At 34.9% G+C, this 17,251-nt stretch overlaps 1 protein-coding gene and 1 long non-coding RNA gene across 3 annotated transcripts in view; one reads left to right on the top strand and one right to left on the bottom strand.

Annotated features, from left to right (window-relative positions):
• Positions 1–17,251, top strand: part of MAP3K5 (mitogen-activated protein kinase kinase kinase 5) — a 111,034-nt gene that overhangs the window by 88,240 nt on the left and 5,543 nt on the right. Inside the window, exons 18-27 of one of the 2 annotated variants that reach the window (XR_015744927.1) lie at positions 1,527–1,632; positions 3,362–3,519; positions 3,870–4,047; positions 4,368–4,388; positions 4,826–5,003; positions 5,103–5,271; positions 8,108–8,293; positions 9,331–9,436; positions 13,314–13,548; positions 15,066–15,201. Coding sequence is in view for 1 of the 2 variants with exons in the window: in XM_026705554.2 (XP_026561339.1) it covers positions 1,527–1,632; positions 3,362–3,519; positions 3,870–4,047; positions 4,368–4,388; positions 4,826–5,003; positions 5,103–5,271; positions 8,108–8,293; positions 9,331–9,436; positions 13,314–13,548; positions 15,066–15,178 (1,450 nt within the window). In the remaining variant the exon portion in view is untranslated. The remainder of the gene's footprint in view (positions 1–1,526; positions 1,633–3,361; positions 3,520–3,869; positions 4,048–4,367; positions 4,389–4,825; positions 5,004–5,102; positions 5,272–8,107; positions 8,294–9,330; positions 9,437–13,313; positions 13,549–15,065; positions 15,202–17,251) is intronic. The other variant, XM_026705554.2, reaches the window with a different exon arrangement.
• Positions 1–17,251, bottom strand: part of LOC148127715 (uncharacterized) — a 64,228-nt gene that overhangs the window by 22,185 nt on the left and 24,792 nt on the right. The window lies entirely within an intron of this gene.

Raw genomic sequence — 17,251 nt, forward strand, 5'->3', positions numbered from 1 at the left:
TTGTGGGTTCTTCAAAAGGTTTTGGAAAAAGCACGACATCTGTCAGACACAAGGAACTAGAATGACGCTGGAAGTTGATCAAAGAAATATTTTTATTATTGCTCACCTATTTACAAGAATCTTGCTAGGCTAACTGCACTAACCACAATTAATTAGGAATTAAATAAGCACTGCAAGATTTAGGGAGGGCCTGCCTTCCGCCGTTTCTTCCCTTTCAGTGATTCCAGGTTAGCCAATCTCTTAACTTCTCCTTATACTTCAGCTGCAGATTCCACCACATTGTCTGGTTCATGTTCTTTTAAAAGGGATAGTATTGGTGTAGCATAAAGATTGGTAAGATACTGTTATCTAAAGATAAATCTAAATAAATAGTGATGCACAGAGCATACCTGACTTGTGATTATTTTAACTACTCCTCTTTTTCTATATTAATTTACATCAGGGATCATAAATCTTTTCAAGATATGGCAGAATTCTCACATTAATCAATATGTATGAGTGAGAGGGGGGTTACATACCCTTGATGATGGATAGTATCAAATATGAAGGATTCATGGGACATGATTTACTGTTCTGTCGCTTTTCCATCCCATATATTCATTTTTTTATCTTTTATACATTTGGCCTCAAATACCTTTTTTTGCATATATTGCAATTCAGGGGCCTTTTTCTAACGCACTCAACTGCTATGGCTATGCTACCATGAAGTAGCCTGCTAAGGGAGCTCTTGACTGATGGAGAAGAGGGAGGAGGCCAAACCCAAATGATTCCAAAAAGGATTGGAGAACTTTTCCTTGTTTGTCCTGGGAATTGTTCCTGATGGGGGAATCGTATGAAAGTAGAAATTTTACACAAATCAACTGATTTTTTTTTTTTCAGCCAGACTTCAAATATTTCCCCTCTTATGCTCTTACTCTGTAATACAGAGCCTATTCTGATCTGTTAGATCTTTCAATTCTTTGGTAAGGCTATAAGAGACTGTAGAAGGAGGAAGACAAAGCAATGTCTATTAGCTGACTTTGCATACCATTTGCCAGTTAAATGGGTAAACTTCACCAAAACATTACAGGCATTAACTTCTATATCAACAGAACAGAATGCTGGAATATTGACACCTGTAACACCCAGCATATGGCTATGCTTCCTAAAATACTGGAGATGTTTGATTGACAACATCTGCAATGCCACAGTTTTCCTAGCCCTGATTTATGACATGTTAAGAAAATATGTTGATAAAAAACAATTAAAACCATGCAATATTAAGTATAGAAAATAATTTTTCCCTACAGTTTTTGAACTGCCCCATTTTATTGTTTATCTCTTGTACCATTGTTTTTAGAAGGTACTTAGAGATACTAGTTCAGCATTCAGGAATGAGAGGGTCATCAGAAACGTAATCTAGTGTCAAAGGTGTAGCAACATCTATTTCATTCATCATCAGTTTTCAGCATTCGTTTTAACTGCAAATTGTTTTGCGATGTCAGTCATAACGTGAAACAGTGATCTCAAATGTTCTCTTCCCGCAGGGGGATAATGTTCTTATCAACACATACAGTGGAGTATTAAAGATTTCAGATTTTGGCACATCAAAGAGGCTTGCTGGAATCAATCCTTGCACTGAGACATTCACAGGTATGTTCCAAGTCTGAAAGCATATTGTAGAGTTCCTAATTTCATTGAAAAATGTTCAGTGTTCATAAATTGAACATAATATTTGGGATTCCTGGTGGATGTAACATGCTCATTTTATTTGCCTTGGTTAGGAAAAATATCCTCTATCTCCAGGGATTTAACTGTGTGAAAAATCTTAAAAAGTGTAAATGAAAAGCCTTCATAAGAGCTAGGTTACTGACATGAGGAATCCTAGGGAATCCTTCCCATTAGAAAATATGCTTAGGGAATGTAGCATTAGTCATTCATGATGTAATTCACATAAGTAGAAATAATCATCTGTTGATGTGCATACCAATCTCCATTAATGTTATCAGCAACATTCCTAAAAATTGATTTAGAGGAAGTACAGACTATTTAATCAGTCTGACATTCTGATCCAATTAAAGGTCATACATAAGCATAACATTAGCTGGCTTAGAAACTGGGTGTGCTCTGACTCAGTATTCAATACTATGGCTGGCATTTGTATGCACTTAAAAAAACATATTAAATTTTATACTGAATTTATATTTCATATAGAAAATAAAAACAACATAAATGTAACTTTGAAACAGTGAATAGATTTAGTTGGCAGTTTTTAAATTTAGTAGATATAGCTTTGTGATGGGCCTTTCTTGTACTTTATGTTCCCAAATGTTGGATTCCATTTCCAATCTTACTACTGGATATATTGAACAAGCCTAGTGGGAACTATTCAAAATAGCTTTAAAAATCCCAATTGCATCCAGTTGCTCTATTAGCTTGTTTCATATAGTATTCAGGAGTGTTACAGACCCCTATAGTGACCCTTATTATGAAAATTATTGCTCTGCCACTGAGATATTTGTAAGCTTTCTGTTTGGTAGCTCTTCCAAAACAGCATAATGTGTGAATAGCTCTTTTCTGTAGGTACACTGTAGTGGATTACTTTTGAGACTACTATGGAAATAAGCCTAGTGATCCTTAAACTATTACAAAATTACAACAAGATCAGGTAGAAATATGGTCTTGGTCTTGAATCAAAAAATACAAAGTCATGCCAGCACACACAATAATTTTACAATCATAAACTCAATATTTTCTTGCTTTTTATTTCTTCACTTCGGAGTTTGTTGTTAGCAAAGACTTTTTATTTTGGGGGGAACAATGTCCACTGAATAATATTTTTTTAGAAGCATGGCCAGATTTTATTCATTTTCCAAATCTGTTCATGGATCAGTCCTGACAGCTTCAACTATCACATAGCTATCCTTCCCTGGTTATTTCAGTGCTGTCCCCTTATACCCAAACTGGCACAGGATATATAAACTAAGGTTATCATTACATTCTTCCTGTAATGTTCCCTTTTGCATTATAAGAAAATAACTGTTTTTGGTTTTGTTTAACCATAGTTGTGGTGATCTTAGTTTCATCTTCTGGTTTGTAAAGAATTCAATCATAGTTTGCTGATTTGACTATAGTTGATAGATTAGATTATAAGAATTTAAAGATAAATCATAGGTGCAAGGCCAGTATCTAATGCAATATAGTGAACTAGACTAATTGAGTCTGAAAAAGCAAATGTAGGTGGGACACTTGAAACATGTGCCATGTTAATGCTAAATTCTGTAACATAAATGTACATGTAAAATCTGAAAAATTATTTTTCAGTATATGCCTTCTGTCAATTTGTTATTAAATATGCATAAAATACATCTGTTTTTCACAGGTACTCTTCAGTATATGGCACCAGAAATAATTGATAAAGGACCAAGAGGTTATGGAAAGGCTGCAGATATCTGGTCCTTAGGCTGTACAATTATTGAAATGGCCACAGGAAAGCCTCCATTTTATGAACTAGGAGAGCCACAAGCAGCCATGTTTAAGGTTAGTTTAGATAGTTTTCTGAAAAGAGGAGGAAAAAGGAAAGTAAACTTATGTCAAATCTATGTTGAAAAAAAGAAGTTGATATGATAATAGGTTAGAGGGAGGAATGTTACAGCATATCTTGTTCATATTTAGATTCAACTGAACATGAAAGCATGCCATAGAAAACAAAATGCTAAAATGTTATTTTGATTATCTTTTAAAATAATACCTATCAAAGAATGAAAGACTGTTCTAAGATCCTTCAGCTAATGCTATTTTTAATGTGGAAACAAAAGAAAAGAATTTCCCTCTGTGATGAAAGATCTGCTTGTCTTTTTTTAAAATTGATTTTCATCTGCATTTATTAGGTTGGAATGTTCAAAATACATCCTGAGATTCCAGAATCTATGTCAGTGGAGGCAAAAGCTTTTTTGCTGAGGTGCTTTGAACCTGATCCAGACAAGAGAACCTGTGCTAATGAACTTCTTATAGATGAGTTCTTAAAAGTCACCAGCAAAAAAAGAAAGTCACAGTCAAAACTAACAGGTGAAGAAATCTAACTGTTCTAGCTGGGAGATTTTAGATTATTAGGAGTCATTGTTAACAAAGCAAGGTAACCTGGCAGTCTTTTGAGAATGTCAAGCCAGAACTTACTAACAGATATGGTTTTGAAATAATGAGCTTTGTCAAATGCTTTTAGAATATTACATAAGTGTGTGTTGTGTAAATACAGCAGCCCTATTCTTTTAGTATGTAGAAATTTGATATTATAAAGTTTAACTGCACTGGAGCCCTATTATATCAAGTTTTCTTTGTTTGACTTGAGCAATTCTGAAAGTTACATTATTTTTGTTTTATTTTTGCAGCTCTCACAGTTGGATCAAATGGTAAGTTTTGCAATTAATATTTTTTCCCAGAAGCTTTCCAGTGTTATGAAATATCACATAGGTTAACTCACAAGAAATAAAGCTATAAATATACGTAACAAGAAGACATTTCTGAGGAATATTGCAAAAAAAAAAAGAATTTTCATTTGATTTGTACATATATTACATATCTGACATACATATGTACATACGTATCTCAACTAGAAAGATTATTTTTCTGTTCAACAATGCGGAGTTGGAAACACAACTGATACATTATAACTATCCCAACATTGTTAAGTGAGATACAGTGGTATCTTGGTACTCAACTGCTTTGAAACAGTTAATACAATTCTTTCATCCAAGATAATATAACTTCTGGGAGATCTTAGTAGATAGATTATATGTATTGGGGAGAATTGTTATGATCATACTTTATTTCCTGTTTCATTGAGCAGAATATCTTCGAAGCATATCGTTGCCTGTTCCTGTTCTTGTAGAAGACACAAGTAGTAGCAGTGAATATGGTTCAGTTTCACCTGACAATGAGTTGAAACTTGATCCCTTCTCCTTTAAAATGAGAGCCAAATCCTGTGGTGATAAGGAAGGAAAAGGACTTAGGTCTCTTTTTCTAAGGTAATTGTCCAGGTAACATCCATGCTAGGTTATGAAAAAGAAAATCACTTTTTAAAAAGGGGTTTCCTCATGGTAGTTTCTACTGTTAAATATTCACAGCATCCCAGATGAGAATTTTGAGGATCATAGTGCTCCTCCCTCACCAGAAGAGAAGGATTCTGGCTTTTTTATGCTAAAAAAGGACAGTGAACGAAGAGCTACCCTTCACAGAATTCTAACAGAAGACCAGGATAAGGTAGTGAGAAATCTGATGGAAGCCTTAACTCAGGTAAAGAAATGTATGTAATATGTTTAGCATTATTTTAAAAACAAAATAGCAATAGTACTTAGACCTATATTCCGCTTTACTGTGCTTTACAGCCCTCTCTAACCGGTTTACAGAGTCAGCATATTGCCCCCAACAATCTGGGCCCCCATTCTACCGACTTGGGGAGGATGGAAGGCTGAGTCAACCTTGAGCTGGTGAGATTTGAACTGCCAAATCGCAGTCAGCCAGCAGTCAGTAAAAATAGCCTGCAGTACTGCATTCTAACCACTGTGCCACCACAGCTCATAGTACACTGGATAGTATGTTGGGATCAAAACATATTGCAAGATTATATAATACCACAGTGACATATTTCTTTACAGGTGGTAATTGGCAGATTTTCAGGAATCCCATAGAGCATAAATATATTTAAGTGCAAATAATTGCAAGATTAAACTATAGTTGCATCTTCACTTATCCGCCATTAATGCTCACTTATGTAATGGTTTTATTTCTGAGAGGTCCCCTCTGAAAATGTAACTGGGAAATGCTAATAGAATTATGCAGAAAAATAATGAATCCCTGACAATTAGCTATATTCTGATTATCCAAACCAGAAACAATTTTTCTATATATTTGTCAAAATAAGGCATAGAAGAGTTAAATACTGTACAAATTATATATGCTTATGTTTCTCCATTGTCAATATTATTTGGGGTTTTCTGTTAAGTTATCATTGGTAGTATTTAAAAATCAATGGCAGAATGTTAGGTTATGTTGATTTTATAAAAAATAAAATAACAAAGTCAGATTATGCATTGGATATATCATGAGAAATGTTGCTGAAATATTTTGAGAAAGTTGGTCAAAATCATTTTTCTGTATATTTTATATCAATACAGAAAAAACATTATTGGTACAACTGTTAAACATTTTAATAGGAATGTTACACTTTAGGATGTAAGAATTATATAATGCAGTTGTCCATAGTTTTCAGGGTTTTTTTTAATTTATGGCTTTTGAGACAACAATTAAAGTCATTTTGTAAGATCAGGACCAGAAAAAGGCACATTGAGAGTATTGTTCTCCTTTGGGTTCCAAACTCTGAAAATCTGATCTATATCACAGGCACACATTTCAAAGACCACTTGAAACAGTTAATCTGAAGACTATGAAAGAGGGCTGTGTGTATGTGTGTAATTTTTGTTAAAAGTTCAAAGAGCAGTAGTAAGAACTAATGCAAACTATATTAAAACTGAGAAACAAAAAATAGAGAAATAAAAAGCTAGAAGTGCAATTAGAAAAGAAAATGGAAGAAAATAAGAAAAAAGAGAAAAATATAAAGATACAACAGTATAAGGGAGTGATATTCCACACACCAATCATAACTACAGTTATATTTGAATCTCTCTCTCAAAAGGTATATCATGATTCTCTGCTTTCTATAATCTATAATGTCTAATCATCAAAACCATAAATCACAACTTCTTTTTTTATTTTTTACAAGAAGTCCATAAGAGGTTTCCAATCACCAATAAATGGAGACATTGTCCTTCCTCTAATCAAAGAAGTTAGTTTGTCTATTTTAGCAAGTTCTGTCAATATCACCAACCATTCTTCCATAATGGGGAGTGATGAATCTTTCCATCTCTGTGCATATAGTAATCTCATTAGAGTAATAATATATTGAAAAATCTTCAATGGGTTTTTTCCTAACTGTTTATCCATCAAACCTAAAAGGAAAAGTTCAGCGTCATTTGAATATTAATCTTTAAAATCCTCTGTATGTATCAGAAATCATTTTTAAACTTTTTCAGCTTTGAATATTTCCCAGAAAATAATACTAGTTAAATTAATATTAATTAATATGGAAATTAACAAGTTGCTACAGCAACGTGGAACTGATACCAGTTGTTATTTCAAAAAAATGACAATGTATAAATAGATTGCAGAAGTTGCATTTTAATAGATAGATGGTGCTTAGTTGTTTTACTTTGGTATTCCATGATTCAACTGTGTGTATGTTTATGTCAAATCTGTTCCAGTGCTGCTCAGTCTGAACTATTACGCCAGTGATTCTAATTTTATCATTTCTAGGTCATAACATTTGAATTTTCAAGGGAAAAAATGGAAATGGTTTGCTTCAAAGTAACATTCTCTAGTGACATTTCACATATAAAGGCATATTTGATATGCTTCCAGTCCCTTTTATGACTCAATTGTAATTAATCAAAGGCACAGTCCATAATGAATTCTTCCAAGGGCTTCTTTTTAAATTGTCCCTTCCTCGGACAATTGTACAAGATGAAAACAAAAGCTAATTCTTACTGAAATGATCTTGTAACCTTTACTAATGTTGACTGAGTTACTGGATAAACTATTTTGTACTCTGAATAACTGAAAACAACATTATTATGTTCTCTTCAAATTGAACCTTTGTGACTTACATTATGTTTCTCTCATTGTCCAGAATTTGACATCCTGTTTCCAACAATCCCAATCATATACCATACTTCAAACAGAATATAAACACTATAGTAATTCTTTTAAATCCCACCCTTACTTCACTAGCATTATTAGTCTATTGTCAGATCAGGCTCCAAATATAACACGGTATACATATATTCTTATTAACTGAAGCCTGTTGGTTTTAATGTACACTTAATAAACCACAAATATATATAATACACTTTTTTGGGAAAACTTCATTGAAATATATAGTTTCATTACAAGATCAGCAGCAAATAAATTAAATAAACCCACAAGCAGAATTTGAATACGGAGCTATATTCTTAATTTTTATTAATACTAACCAGAGTTATACAAATGTAATTAGCTATTTTTGTTATTCTAACAGGGTCCTGAAGAACTTAAGTTGAAATGGGAACACATTACAACTTTAGTTGCTAGCCTCAGAGAATTTGTAAGATCAACAGACCGCAAAATCATTGCAAATACACTTTCAAAGCTGAAACTGGAGCTGGACTTTGACAGTCATGGCATTAGCCAAGTTCAGTTAGTACTCTTTGGTTTCCAAGATGCTGTAAGTATATTTTGGGCTTGTTGTTTTGCTAATTTTAAGAACATAAGCAGTCCCTCTCTGGATTGGACCATATAGTCCAGCAGTCTGTTTTCACAGTGGCCAGCCAACTGCATAAGGAAGCCCATTAGTTTCCCAGCATATGATCTTCAGAGGCACTGACATGGCCATCAAGTCATGAAGAATATAAACATTTCAAAATTTCTTTAGAGGAAACTGTTCAGGTTAGATCAGGGATGTCAAACTCACGCCCTGCCCACCCCCGATTTAGCAAAGTGGGTGAAGTCACAACATGTCGTGTGATGGCAACATGACACTGCAAGTATCACATCCCTTGTTTAGATGAATTTGTGCATGTGCATCTGGTGAATAATGATAGCTTGAGGCAGTATCCTTCTACTTTATATTATGGCAAAGATTCTGTTTCTTGGTGAACATGATGCGACTTTCTGATCTTTGAGATCTAGAGAAGAAGGGTATCGTTCATGTCTCCAGCCCAAATGTTGGGATGAAGGATAGAAATCTTTTCCAAAATTGAATATTATTATTCAATTTATTATTAAATATTTGTAGATTTCTAATGTTTTTTTAGGTGTTACAGTTGTATCCCTTCTGTCAGTGAATGGTAGCTTCTTATTGTGTGATATATATTTGGTAACTCAGAAAATAATTTGTATTGAAGATTTAATAATAGGTTTATACATGTTTAGATATTGCTAAATATGAAAGACTTTGCATAGAAGATACAGATTATACAGATTAGTTACTGTTCTTTAAGTAACTGAAATAACAAATAACACAGAATTTTGTGTTATTCTGGTTAGTAGAAAGAAATTATAAATTAAGTGAATCCATACAAATGGATACAAATTTGTCTTTCAGAAGTATTTTGTTCTTCAAATATTGATCACTTGTTAGATGATAAACTGATTATTTAGAGAGAGTGATGGTAGTGAACATGGCATATCCAGACTGAATTATCTATACTATTATTGTTTAAAGATTAATAATAGTTTCACAATTCTAGTATCTCTTTCTAGGTGAATAAAGTTCTACGAACCCACAATATTAAGCCACATTGGATGTTTGCACTGGATAGCATAATCCGCAAAGCTGTGCAGACTGCTATTACTATTTTGGTACCTGGTAAGATATTTGACACTTTTAAAAATAATTTTCTGAACTAGGCTACTTGCATACTTAACATGGAAGGAAAAACTGCTGGGTTTGCCATACTTTATACGTCTGTTCTCTTCTGAGCTGTGAATATATGTTAGTATATTTGATGGTTTTACATGTCCTATGTATGTGTCAGTGTTATCACATATCCTTCCTAGCTGATAAGATGTGGCCAGCGATAGGTCAACTTCCAAAGTCTTCATGATTTGCATAGAATAGTATGAATTTGGGTAAAACTAGAATCGCTTCTGGGCAATACGGGTGTGATATAAGTTGAATAAACAAATAAATAAAACTGGGCTTTGATTGCAAATTATTACATCATACTGGCCAAAATATACCAAAATTGTTGTTACCATTAGTAGGAATACTATACATGGCATAGCTATACCTTCTCTATCTTACTAAAAAGAATTATATGAAAGCTTTAATAATCCAGACCAATTACTTTTGGACCATTCTGGCAGTGAAGAATTCATATGGAAGACTGTAACTTGAAATTTGAGAGAAGTCAAATTAATGAATGAAATTGAAGAAAAGAAGGGTCGGTATGTTGTATGTCTGTGAAATTAAGAGAGGACAAGGATGTAGGTCTGAAGGAAGGTGATCTGAACTTGTGGAATAGCTCACAAATATAAGGAAGGGGCTGAAGAAGTAGGTTTCATTATGAATTAACAGATGTCATCTATATTATTGTGGTAATGTAAGAAAATTATAAACCAAAGGTGGGTGATAGTTTTATGTTGCAGTTCAGTGAATGGTAATAATACAAGATACCAATGTGGATTTTAATTAAGGTTCTATATTATTTTGAATGAAGATATTGGGAGGGAGCATTATTCTGTGACATGAGTGGGTGAGGAAGAATGAGACACAGAACAAGTGATTGAGCCATTCAGATATTCATGAATGAGAATGATGATTGTGAATACCTGCTTAGAAAAAAGGCTGGGTTTTGAATAGATGGTTTCTACATAAGTCAATATGAACACATGGCAAAAGACTGAATAAGTATAAAAGCCCGATACATTTGGTTGTTCATGATGAAAGATCAAGATAATCCATTTAAGACACAAAGGTGATGAGAGATACTAAATGTGGAACAGTACCTTATCTGCTGGATAGAGAGAGGGAAAAGGAAAAAAGGAAAGAAACTGAAGTGCAGGAAGAGAAAATTCAAATTCTGCATGAAAAGGTATTAGACATCAAATTAATCTTCCCAAAAAACTAATAAAAAGTACACATAAAAAGGAGTGTGAAAAGAATTTTTATAAATGCTACCAAAATATATGGAAAGAAAGTTGTGGGGACGAATATTATATAAAAATACCGAATGTTGCAAAAGAAGATAACAGTGTAACTTGAAGTTAAAGATGCAATGAATGGCCATTTTGATAAAAATAAAACAGCGTACATTGTTTAAGTGGCTAAAAATAAACAGCACTGAGCCTTTGGCAAATTGAAATGAATTAAACATGGAAGTAATAATTTGGGATAAAATTCTGCTAGAGTGTTTTAGATAATTTTGTGAAAATGATAATGAAATGTCAAAGAGCGGAATTGAAAAATGAAAACTGCAAGTTGGGTGCAGGAATTCTGATTAAAAGGATATGAATGGTGGCAGTGAAGAAAAAAAATACAGTGCAGTAACAAATCAGATAATATTCTTTAGTACCGTATGTCGGTGCTATGTTCATGTTGTTGGTGGCCATCCCAAGTTATGTGAATTAAATTTTGGATTGTATGATTCAACAAGTGGGGTGAATCTAAACATTAACATATTAAAACCAAGCTGTTATGTTTAGTAGAGAAAATGGAGAAATGATAAATTATATAAAAAAGCAAAAACACCTAGATAAATCTTTAAAAATTGTTTAGCAAAACAGAAAGAAAACTGATGGAGAATGTTTAAGATATAAAAGTGCTGGTAGAAAGGTAATGGGCAGGATAGGGTTTCTTTTGAGTCATGAATATTTTTTAAAAATATGAAAATGGCCGTGTCTAAGAATTTGGTCCTGATTATATGGAAATGAGAGTCGGGTATGTCAGGAAATAAACGCATGGGAAAATGAACTGATTTGGCATGTCTGATTTTCAAACTCCCCAGTCATGAGGAGGTGTTTTGCCTCTCACAAGGCAACTGGATTTTCTTGCACTTTTTTCCTTGAAAATGTTTCGCTTCTCATTGAAGAATTCTTGGATGAAAAGTGAAATATTTTCAAGGAATAAACCAAGAAAATCCAGTTGACTTTGGGTGGGGGGGAAGCATGATTTAACTTGTTCATGCCTTTCTGCCAATCCAAACTGGAACAGATGATACAGAGTCTTGAAGGCACTCCAAGGAAGGAGATTAGTAAAGAAGCCCGGGGCACAAGTTTCATTTCTTTGTGTTAAAGGATATGGCAAGGGAAGAAAGAGAAAAATATTGGAAGTAAATGTGTAGATGGTGCCAGTTGAGATACAGTAGTCTTCTTTGGTAAGAGACTCCTGGCAACAAATGGGCAGTGCCTCATTAAAAAGAAGGAGTTGGTGGCGTGTACATTTCAATGATCATCATCTTGCATACTTTATCTGCAAGGCTTTAATTGAATCCTGTGGGGAAAGGAGTCTTGAAAATAGTGCAATGCCAATTATTGGGATTGGGAGGAGTATGCAGAATGTTGAGGCAATTGAATAATGAGCATTTGAATAAGTGTAGGAAGGAATAGACAAAGTCATGTGATCTGAAATTTCCAGTGTCTCTACATAAATGTACATAATATAAGGAATAAATTGACTGCAGGAAAATAAATATAGCTCAGTGGGTATTACTGAAATCTGGTAAGTAGAAAAGAACTGAAGGATCAAAGGGGAAGGCAAAGGGCAAGCATGCATTATAGGTTATATTTATATATGAAAAAAGTGCCCATGCATATTGAGATCCAGGAATTTGAGCATAAGAATCTACTTAAGAGCACTTGGGTACGAATAGAAGGAAGGGAAAACAACAGATGTTTTATTGTGTGGCTGTGCTCTGGACTGCTAAGTGAGATAGAAGATCTAGATAATAGTTTCCTAGACCATTTTACAGAACGATCATGGAGAAGCATAACAAATTATTATTATTATTATTATTATTATTATTATTATTTGACCATCTGTTGAAAATCAACTTAGCCAAGACTTCAAGATATATTGCTGACCTCTCATTTTCCAAAAGATTAAAAAAAAAAAGCTGATTGAAGATGTGCAAGCAGTGGGAAATTTGTGAGGAAATTATTGTGTCATCTTGAATTTTAAAATACTGTTGAAAGAACAATGAACAAAATTTAGTTTTCAAATAAAAAAAATAATTTGACCAATAAAGTGTGATAAATTTCTGCCATTCACAATAACATATATGCACATTAGATTCCAGGAGAGCTGGTTCCTCTAAGGACCCTGTGAACAGAATCCAGAGGCCAGAGGAAACACAGGAGGGTTAGAGATTTCTCAAAAATAAGGAAGGTTTTTTGTTTTTGTTTTGCTGCTAATGACTAGCACAGTAACCTGGAATCTCTTATTTCAGGAGTTGCATGTCAGCTTCAGTGTGGATAGTAATCCCAACTTGTTATATAAAAGTGTTTTTAAGTTTATTATCTAGATCAGAGGTGTTAAACGTGCAGCATCATGTTATCGCGTGACATATTGGGACTTTCCCCCTTCACTAAAACGGGTGGGCATGGCCAGCGCATGATGCATCCGGCCCATGGGTCGCAAGTTTGACACCCTTAATCTAGATAAATAGCAGCTCTGAGGTTATGGCGTTCCTCATACTTGTTTCCAATTTCATCATTGTGATAATAAACAATTAAATTTCTTACAGAGTTGAGGACGCACTTCAGCTTAGCATCCGAGAGTGATAATGCAGACCAAGATGAGATTGAAGCTGAAGAGGCACGTGCTCCTGACTCAGCGGTTCAGGGTCCTTGCCTTGTATTGGATGATGCAGTAGCTACCTCAGGAGTGAGCACACTTAGTTCAACAGTATCTCATGATTCTCAGGCTGCCCAAAGATCTCTCAATGTTCAGCTTGGGAGGCTGAAATTGGAAACTAATAGGTGAGTCTGAATTTCCCCTATTTACAAAACTGGCTCAAGGTTTTAAAACGGATGCGTGCATTATGTGAACATTTTTTCTGGCTTTGTTTCACTTTACCTTTATAAATAAGTTTACTTTAAATCCAGTTTTAATAATGCACCAATCATGCCCTGAATCAGTGGAAGGTGACAGGGTATGCTGCCTCAGTAGGATATTACTGAGGCAAATTACAGAAAAACATTAAGAGCGCATTAATATTTAAATTATGTGAAAAATCATAAATAACCATATTGAAGTAACATACATTTCACACTATCCTCATGCAGCTATAATTGCATACCATAATAATCACATTAATAACAGCACCAATCATCTCAGTTACAACCATTCCTTACTCTCTAGCTCTATATGTCTTTTGCTTTTTAAAAAAATAATTTCCTAATATCAAGAAAGAAGACAAGAGTTCTTAGATCTAGTAGTAGGGTATACCACAAGGGGGCAGCCGCTGCAGAAAGTGCCTCCCTCCACGTGGTCTTCCAGTACATCAAATGTGAGGTGGACACTTTTAGTAGACACTGCCTGGAGTGATCAGATTTTATCGGGAGTAACTTTTTACTGAGAGTAGTCAGGCCCCAAGCCATAAAAGACTTTGTCATTCATAACCAAGGCCTTGAATTGCCCCTGAAGCAGACTAAAAGTACTGCAATACTGATATTAGGTATATCAGATAGATCAAATTAGCATGATGGTCTGGGTGAGAGTGATATTTAGCACTTCCAAGAACTTTCACTACTAAACTAAAAGCCCATATTCTATTTTAAAAAATCCTAAGATTGAACGAAGTTTCTCTTGACAACTAAGCAGGGGCCCTTCTGACCACAATTTCCATCTATTCCATCCAGCAGGAGCTCAGAATCTGGGAGAATCTCCTACTTCTGCACTAGCTTTTTTATGGAGAAACACAACTCTCTTCATACCTAAAAAGATGGAATTTTCCTGGAATCATTTGGCTATTTAGCCAACAGCAGCCAGTAGCTGCTAGGTTTTAGCTTTTTCTTCCCCTTACAAACACTGGAAACTCTGTTAAAGATTCATGCTTAGGCTGAAGCTTGTGGTTTTATCTTACAGGTTAGCTAAGATCATTAGAAAATCACAGCTTGGTTTTTTGAATATTTTTCCTGACTAAAATTTTTAATCAGGGCATTTTCTTCATACTGTTACTATGTTCTGCCTAGAAATACTTACGCAATAGGCAGAGAGAAATGATGTAATAAAATAAATAAATGTATTTACTTAAGGGTATGTTAGTCACACATAAACACAAAAGGGCCTTCTGTGTTTGTGGTCCAGATAACCTGTTCCTGGTAGGCACTAGAGGTTTGCTCTTACAGTTGAAGTTGGCTAAAGATATTGGGAGGATGTTTGACCATTGCTAATGCAATACTGAAACAGCTATATTTTTCAAAAATATTATTAGCTCTTTAACAAATAAATAATGATACTTAACTCCTTCTCATTTCCCTTTCATTTCTAACAGATTACTAGAAGAGCTAGTGCAGAAGGAAAGAGAATTTCAGACCCTCCTGCATCACGCTATAGAAGAAAAAGAACAGGAGATCAAACATCTAAAGCTTAAGACTCGACCAATAGGTGCTTATTTGAACTCCTCAAAAGTAATTGCTCTTCACAGCACTTTCCAAACCAATATAGTCAAACCTTCCAGTGTACTGCTTCCAATATAGTGCTTTTTTGCCATTAGGATGATGGTTTTCACCAGCTAAAAGTCTCCTTTAGGCAGTTAATCAATTGAAATAAAAATATGACGTACCTATTTAGAGATACAACTAGCTAAGAGGAATTGTCTCTGGCTTTTTTTCAGATTTTTGTTCTTTTTAGCTAAAAGGGATGAATGAACCTCCAGTTAAATTTTACTATCCTGCATGTATGCATTCATAAGGAGGCTTTGGACAAAATCACATTCACTTTTCACCCCTGTGTAAGGATTGCCCACTGCCCATTCCCAGATGGTATTTCTGCATGCCACCATCTGCAGCTGTTCATCTACTTCCAACTTGCTCTGTAAATGGCATTTCCCTCTTCTCTCACTTCCAGAGGCAATATACTGCACATTAATGTGCATGATGGAGGCAGACTGAAATGACCATGGTCTGTGTCAGCTTGCAACTCCAGTTGATTCTGCAGGTTTTCTGTGGGACTGCCCCTTCTACCAACCTCTGATTTGCTCTCATACTCTTCACTCCTTTTTGGCTGTAAGGGAAGACCACTATCTGGCTTTTGCAGACATTTGTTTTTAAATAGGTCTCAATGTATAGATTGCAAAGCCCTGAAAACGATTAACCAATCCTTGTCCTAACAGCAATAGCAAAAGCACTTAGACATACATACCTCTTCACAGTGCACTCTGTAAGCAGTTTACAGGGTCAGCATATTGTCCTCAAAAATTTGGATCCTCATTTTACTGACCTCAGAAAGATGGAAGGCTGAGACAACCTTGATCCAATGAGATTTGAACTGCAAAACTGCTGGTATCTGGCAGTCAGCAGAAGTAGCCTGCAGTACTGCATTCTAACCACTGAGCCATCACGGCTCTTTAATACATTCAATCTAATACTGTTCAATGGGAAGTATAAAGGAAAGGACTCGACTCCTTCATTTGGTTTCCCAGTGACTACTACTACCAAGAAGCCCTGCCTCCTTCCTTTCCTTCCTTATGTAATGTTTTAGAGTAGTTTATAAGGCCTCATCAATCCTCACATGTAAACAGCTTTCTCAGGTATCCGCTCTTCAACTGCATTTGCCCACTTGACAACTGTTAGCCAAGTGATACCAAAAATGTTTTAGTTTTTCCCCCCATTTAGTGGTCAATAAGTCAATCAATCATCCCATAGTTTCAATGGGCAAAAAAGTCCAGTTGGTCCACAGCGAAAAGAAAAAAATAGTCATGCATCAATGGAGTAACCAGAGCACTGCATGTGTCAATTGGAAGAGGCTTCTCCCATAGTGAATCATGCTTGATAGGACTGGAATTTCAACCAAGGCTCAGAGAATGTTGTGTGTTAAAGCTGTCGAGACGAAAGCAGAACAGACTTTTCCAGGTATTCAGGAAGGATATATTGTGATGTCAGCAAGTTTGAGGGCAACATCATTTCCTGTTGGTCTGAAGATAGGAAGGGAGCACAGCAAAGTAGCTGGGTGAATGTGTTTCCTACTCCTCTCAAGAAAAATAAGAATTAGGGTTTTTTTTTTTTTATTATAAAGACAAGTAAAAATTTCATTAGATATACTTAACTGCTGCTCAGTTTTTCAATAGTGAATGGGGCTTGACCTACTTCTCCTTTCTCCCAACTTTCTGCTTTCAAAAAAGAAGACCTTTTCTTAAACTAAAAGAGTCTTTTCAGTTTAAACTAAATTAAAAAAATGAGCTTTTAAATGTTCATTGGGGTTTTGCTGGCTTCTTTAGCTACAGTGCCCAGTAGAAGGGAAAGCTGTTACAGATTATATTAATAAATGATATACTATAGTCCAGGGGTATCCAACTTTGGCAACTTTAAGACCTGTGAATTCCCCAGCCAGCCTTGCTTGGAGTTGAAGTCCACAAGTCTAAAAGTTGCCAAGGTTGGACACTACTATTGGGTACAAGCAAAAGGTATAATATCAAGAATCGTCCCCTGCATTTTTATTTTTATCTCTGCCTTTGAATAG

The sequence above is a fragment of the Pseudonaja textilis genome, chromosome 1 (assembly GCF_049901715.1).
Source record: "Pseudonaja textilis isolate UNSWEBS1 chromosome 1, rPseTex1.2, whole genome shotgun sequence".
Lineage (NCBI taxonomy): Eukaryota > Metazoa > Chordata > Lepidosauria > Squamata > Elapidae > Pseudonaja > Pseudonaja textilis.